At 39.7% G+C, this 5,834-nt stretch overlaps 1 protein-coding gene across 2 annotated transcripts in view; it reads right to left on the bottom strand.

The window, feature by feature from the left end:
• Nucleotides 1–543: 543 nt before the first annotated feature.
• The window catches only part of LOC116690103 (creatine kinase U-type, mitochondrial), a 6,279-nt gene continuing 988 nt past the window's right edge, over nucleotides 544–5,834 (bottom strand). Inside the window, exons 2-10 of one of the 2 annotated variants that reach the window (XM_032516858.1) lie at nucleotides 4,713–4,881; nucleotides 4,073–4,271; nucleotides 3,895–3,990; nucleotides 3,280–3,501; nucleotides 3,078–3,163; nucleotides 2,039–2,162; nucleotides 1,664–1,798; nucleotides 1,429–1,554; nucleotides 544–823 (exon numbers count right to left, since the gene is read on the bottom strand). In XM_032516858.1, the coding sequence (XP_032372749.1) occupies nucleotides 707–823; nucleotides 1,429–1,554; nucleotides 1,664–1,798; nucleotides 2,039–2,162; nucleotides 3,078–3,163; nucleotides 3,280–3,501; nucleotides 3,895–3,990; nucleotides 4,073–4,271; nucleotides 4,713–4,858 (1,251 nt within the window). In that variant the 5' untranslated portion in view covers nucleotides 4,859–4,881 and the 3' untranslated portion in view covers nucleotides 544–706. Of the gene's footprint in view, nucleotides 824–1,428; nucleotides 1,555–1,663; nucleotides 1,799–2,038; nucleotides 2,163–3,077; nucleotides 3,164–3,279; nucleotides 3,502–3,894; nucleotides 3,991–4,072; nucleotides 4,272–4,712; nucleotides 4,885–5,834 lie in introns of both variants that reach the window. The other variant, XM_032516859.1, reaches the window with a different exon arrangement.

Genomic DNA, 5,834 nt, shown 5'->3' with positions numbered 1-5,834 from the left:
AATTAAATAGTGGGGTAGGAGTAAAATAAATTGTATTCATTCTTTTTGGACTTTGCTCTAATGTTCTCTGTTTTATGAAATATTGGATAATTTGGCCTCAAACCGTTATTTTGATTAAACTATTTGAGAAGTTTAGAGGGGAAATGTCTCTTTGGTGGAATTTCTACATCTGAAATGTGACAAGGAACCCCAGCTAGATACATTACTGCTTTTTTTGTAAGGGGCCACAAGCCAGTTGAGAACCACTGGTTTGATGTCCAATGCATTGTATATATTAGATTATGAATTGTTTTATTTAATATAAAATCCTAATCTGATAGTAATAAGAAAAGCTGTCAGATAACTCTAACTTAAAAAATTATTTGAAGTAGCAAATCAAGAAAAGTACAAGTAACTCATAATTGTACCAAAGTCCTGCACTTAGTAAATGTACTAAGTTACTTTCCACCAATGTTTATAATCTTAGTTTTTTTATGGTTTAGGTTTCAGGTACTCTTTTTAGAGGCTGTAACATCACTAAAACTATGAAATAATACAAGAGTGTTTATTGTGTCTAGAATTTGTGTACATGTAATGAATTTATTGTGCATGTTTAGTCAGTACAGTGCTACAGTTTACATGCCATGAATATCTTGTAAGACCAACAGTTTAAGAACCAGCGGTTGGAGCGCCTGCTCTATTCCAGGATTCCCAGCAGAGGTGACGTTCACTTCCTGAATGGAGAGATGGGGGAGGGGATCTTGATGTCCTGCCCCCTCTCCAGTCTCTTCTCACATTCAATCAGGTAATTTACGCCATCAATCACTAATTGTACCAGCTCAACCTGCAAATGCATAGTAACTAGTGTCAAAGATCAATATGTATTTAGCTGTTGCACAGGTCCAGGTTACATTTGAATTAATATCCATACTTATGATCTACTATGTTCCTGATAATTAGCAAATTCAGTGGTTATCCATGATTTGTCACTGAGAGTCTGAAGGATTTAATTTCATTTGATGAAAAGAACTATGTAAGCAAAAAAGTGAAATCAGCTGATTTCTTGGACTTGCTCTGATTGAATATGTATTGCATGTGTATTGCATGTGTACTCTAATGTCAACCAGAAGCAAAGAGGTGATAATAACAACCATGACCTTCCTCCACAGCGCTGTGGAGATAGGTCCTGCCTGCGATGGGTAGTACCTTGATCACAGCTTTTGATGTGAGGAAGTGCAGCAGAAAAGGCTCTGCTAAGTAGACAGAGGTCTTTAACCTTAACTGGCACCTTCTCGTCTGGATTACAGATTAAAGAACAGCAGTGGGTACGCTTATTCAGAGCCCACACCTGTTGGGATGTCTGCTGTCCTCTGTCTAACTCTAACTCTCTTTGCCTGCTGCTCTTTTCTACTCTTCCTTCAGATGCTGCTTATCTCTTCACGTGTTTACCTCTGACTTGCCCAGACGGTCAAGGTTCGAAATGTCCACGGTGTCTCCAGTAGCGGCCGTGTCAACGCCTCCTGTGCCTCTCTTCTGTAGCCTCAGGTTATCCAGGATCTTTTTAAAGCGAGGGTCCTAGATCATAAACAAGAGTAAGAGTACACAGCAAATCATTTTTCAGTCATGACAACTGAAATACGGGAGAATATGTATTGTCTAACTTGAATTTTGTTTCCTGCATTACCCTGCTAAGGATGGGCAGGCGGATATGCACACCAGCCCTGAGCCCAGTGCCGAGGTTAGAGGGGCAAGTGAGGATGTAGCCCAGACGGTCGTTCCACATGAACTCCCAGCCTCTCTCCTGAATTAGATGCTCCACCTAAAAGTTGAAAGAAAAGACTTTAGATTTATGTGATTACTTTTTGGAACACATATAAAAGATAACAAAAAGGCCCAGTTTCTTGATTTTCTGTATATTTTGTTTTTCATAGCCTACTTTTAATACAATCTGCAGGCAAAGTCTTAACAGTATTTTACCTTACACTGAGATAAACTGCATGGATGAACTACTGTATTTTTCAATTATGAAGCAATACATTTTAAAAATCCACATGTATACCTGTTTAAGACCTCTGCAGAACCTTTCAAACACTCTCTTCATGTTTCCTCCTTTTTCCATGGATATGATCCGTGTGTGGTCCTCCTCGTTGATCCAGATTAGGAAGTTCTTCTCATTGTTGTGCCTGAGACAATCAGGAATAATTCAACTCCAATGATACCCATGTTAATACAGCTGTAGTACAATTGAATCATTCAGCAGAAAAATTGTCAGGCCAGTCGGGTGTGGAGGTGGGAGTCGTGGCAACACTACTTTATCAAAAAGGAAATAATGCTGAAGTTGGAGTTATGGAAGTAAAGGAAGAAGAGAGGCATAGAAAAAAACAGATTGAATTTGCAGAGGAACGTGAAATAGCTGTTTGAAAAGTGTGAAAGTATAATTAGGGCATTAAAACATGAGATAAAGTAACCCATTAGTTATAGTCTGGGGGAGCTGCAAGTGCAAGTTTCAGGATACTACCAGTGATGTACTAAGCACTACATGGATAGGAAAAATAGCATTTCCATGTATTGTAAAACTAATGAAAAAGCACATTGAATTCCAGCAGTGAGTGAGTCTAAATCTGCTTGACTTTTTCTGGTGATTTTAAGCCTTGCAGCAATGAGGACACAGTGATTTCTACATTATCTGTTCTTGCATAATTTTACAGAAAAAAAGTGTAATCTGATTCTGCTGAATAACCCACTTCTATATGATGGTGGTGCTTAATGGTGTCAGATGTCAGACAATGTTCACAAATTCCGTAAACAGTAAATAATAAATAATAAATTGGTACATGCCAATAAATAAGGCACTGCTACATTGCCAAAGAAAACAGTTATGGGATGAAGATGGTCACAAACAGTTGTTGTCATATTAGTCTTTCCAGTTGTCCCCACAAACCAACCACTAGTGATGGCTGCAAATGAAACCTGGATCAAACTTCTGAGGCATATCTCTTCAAAAATATGTTTCTCTGCACTCTAGGAAATCTACAGTGACTACAGCTAAACTAAAAAACAGTAGTAATTCTTCTACAATGAGTTTCTCCTAATCTTACCAGATGCCACGAGCATCAGGCCAATCTCTGGCCATCCCAGCTGCGGTGAGCAGAGGTGACACAGGTTTATCAAACAAGAAGTGCTCCTGATTGGCCAGTGAAGGGACAGAGGAATCAGGGGGGACATTAGATCAAAAAAGACTGCTCAAAAGACTGATCAAATAAGAGTACAGAACCTTGTCTCTGAGTGTGTGTGATTTACATCAATAAGCTGTTTCTGCTCTCTGTCAGACATCTCTCCCAGGCTGTAGTAGCGACCAGTCAGGTCTCCCTTCAGGCCAGCCAGAGCTGTCACAACCACACGCTCCACCTCACGGCGCTCAGAGCGCGAGCATGCAGGTGGAAGACTCAGCCCACGAATGCTACGACCGGTACGAACACGAGTTGATAGCACGTAGCGCTCATCAAACATTCCTGTGGTGATCTGATAAAAAAAAAAGTAAAAGATCATTAAGTGGATGCAGTGAACAAATTAGTGAAGAGGTAGGGTAGCAGTAGCTCAGTCAGTAGGGTAGCTGGAAAGATGCCAGTTCTCCTCCTGGGTGCTCTTGAGCAAGGCACCGAACCTCCAACTGCTCGGGGCGCCTTTCCATGGGCAGCCCCTCACTCTGACATCTCTCCATTAGTGCATGTATACTGTAGGTACTGAGCATGTGTGTGTAATTTAGGCCTGTGTGTAATCTGTGTAATAACAACAGAGTGTAAATTGTAATTTCCCCTTGCAGGACTAACAAAGAATACATTATTATTATTATTATCATTATTATTATTATTATTATTATTATTATTATTATTATTATTATTATTTGGGTGTTACCTTGGAAGCATCCAGGTCAGTGGGATGCTTCATTGTGCGAGGGTCGTATCCATTGTGTCTATCCTTGATAACAGGGTCAAAGAGCTCAGAAAACACCTGACAGGGAAAGTCAAATTGAGTTTTCACCCTCATTTCTAGACTGAAGACACAACAACTCCCTGTAAACATGAGCTCCAACCTCGTAGCTCTCCTCATCTCCAGCTACCATGCCCACAGTCTTGATAAAGGGGTGTCCAGGGTTGTCCACACCGGTCTGGATGCACTGGTCCAGGGTCCAGTTGTTGGGGGTTGTCTTGTCCCTCAGGCGTCCATAAATGGTTGGGGTCAGGGCTGCTGCCATGCAGTTGTTGTGCTTCCTCAGGTCAGGGAAATCAGCGCTGTAGAATGTTGTCAACAACTAACTTAGTGTTTGGTAAAGAAGCTTCACTACTCCGTTTTTATAGTCCCTTACCTTTACAAGACAAGTACTTTTTTAATTAAAATATTTAGTTTGCTTTAGTAGTGCCTCTGGAATATGGGAATTTAAACAAAAAAATAAGTAAACTTTTCTAACTATCTACCTGGGCATTAAATCTCTTGGACTAAGTCTCAACGTACTCCCCTGAGATATCAATCTTAAAATATTTTGTCTCACAGTAATAATCTAATGCTGGCCACCTTGATTGTTTAAATTGTTAATGCGTTTTCTTTCTTTTTTTTTTCTTTTTTTTTTAATTTATGTTAGGTGTTTTGTTCACTTGTGAGTTATTTGTCTGTATGTCTTTTTGAATTGTAAAAGACAATAAACAGATTTTTGAAAAAAAAAAAAAACTATCTACCTGGGTGGATAAAGCCTTGTCCTCTCAGCAGCAGCAGCAGTGTTGTCGCTGAGGATGTATCCAGATGCCAGTGTGCCAACGCCAATGCTGGCCAAAATCACAGCCGTGTTACGGCCAGACATTATACGGGTGAAAGAGTTTGCCATGATTCCGTGGTCTTGGTTATTACCTGGTGAAAGGTCAGAGGGCAAAGATGACATTCCATTAACTTTAAAAATTATTGATTTACCCAAAAAATTATAATTTCCAGTCTGATTACTTCTTATGGGAAAGTACTGTAACTGAGTTTACCACTTGATCCCAATGTGTATACGAACGCTGCTTGTGGTAACACTGTACATAGTTTGTTACAGTCTCATTTTGGAGTTATAAATGTTAATGTGTATTTGTGCTACCTTGTAGCACACTGAGCTACAAGCCTGAACTTTACTGCAGCATCCTCCCTGAATGTCACAGATGGCATTTAGGAAAAGCTGATAATTTGGAATCAGATTGTTAAACCAGACTGCCCAGAGGCACAGAGGGAAGCAGATAGACAACAATTTGTAGAAGACTATGTGTTGTACCACTTTGTTTTGCTTGACAAATCACACAGTGGTGCGTTAAGAGCATTGTGTAAGGTTGTAGCATTTGCAATGGGCCTTTTTTGGGATTGCAGTAAATACATGTTTGGAGGCAGCAGCGGTTGTAGCTTTTGTATTTAAATTAATGCTGACATGTTACAGCACTTGAACTACTGTATATTCTATTTGTATTTGTAGCTCTGTGACCATGGTACTCAGAAGGAAACACATTGTAGTAGTGAATTTATCTCTCAAAGTGATCAAGTTTGTGAGGATAAAGATGGAATCTAGTAATACTTTCCCAACTGTTTGTCATACAGCTCAACAATCATCTTAAGTTTACATTAAGATGTAATTATTACACATCTTCACAGGTACATACTCAGACCAAAGTACTAGTTGCATAAACCTAGCAAATGCTTGAGTAACACATAGGCTACTTCTGAGGTCTGTGTGATGAGATTATTCTAAAAGCAGCCACCAGGGTGTCAAAGTCAACTGTCCCCCACACACTCACACACACACACACACACACACACACACACACACACACACACAC

This window comes from Etheostoma spectabile, chromosome 5, assembly GCF_008692095.1.
Source record: "Etheostoma spectabile isolate EspeVRDwgs_2016 chromosome 5, UIUC_Espe_1.0, whole genome shotgun sequence".
Taxonomy (NCBI): Eukaryota; Metazoa; Chordata; class Actinopteri; order Perciformes; family Percidae; genus Etheostoma; species Etheostoma spectabile.
The sequence above is the reverse complement of the archived record's forward strand: the minus strand, read 5'-3'. Positions and strand labels throughout refer to the sequence as shown.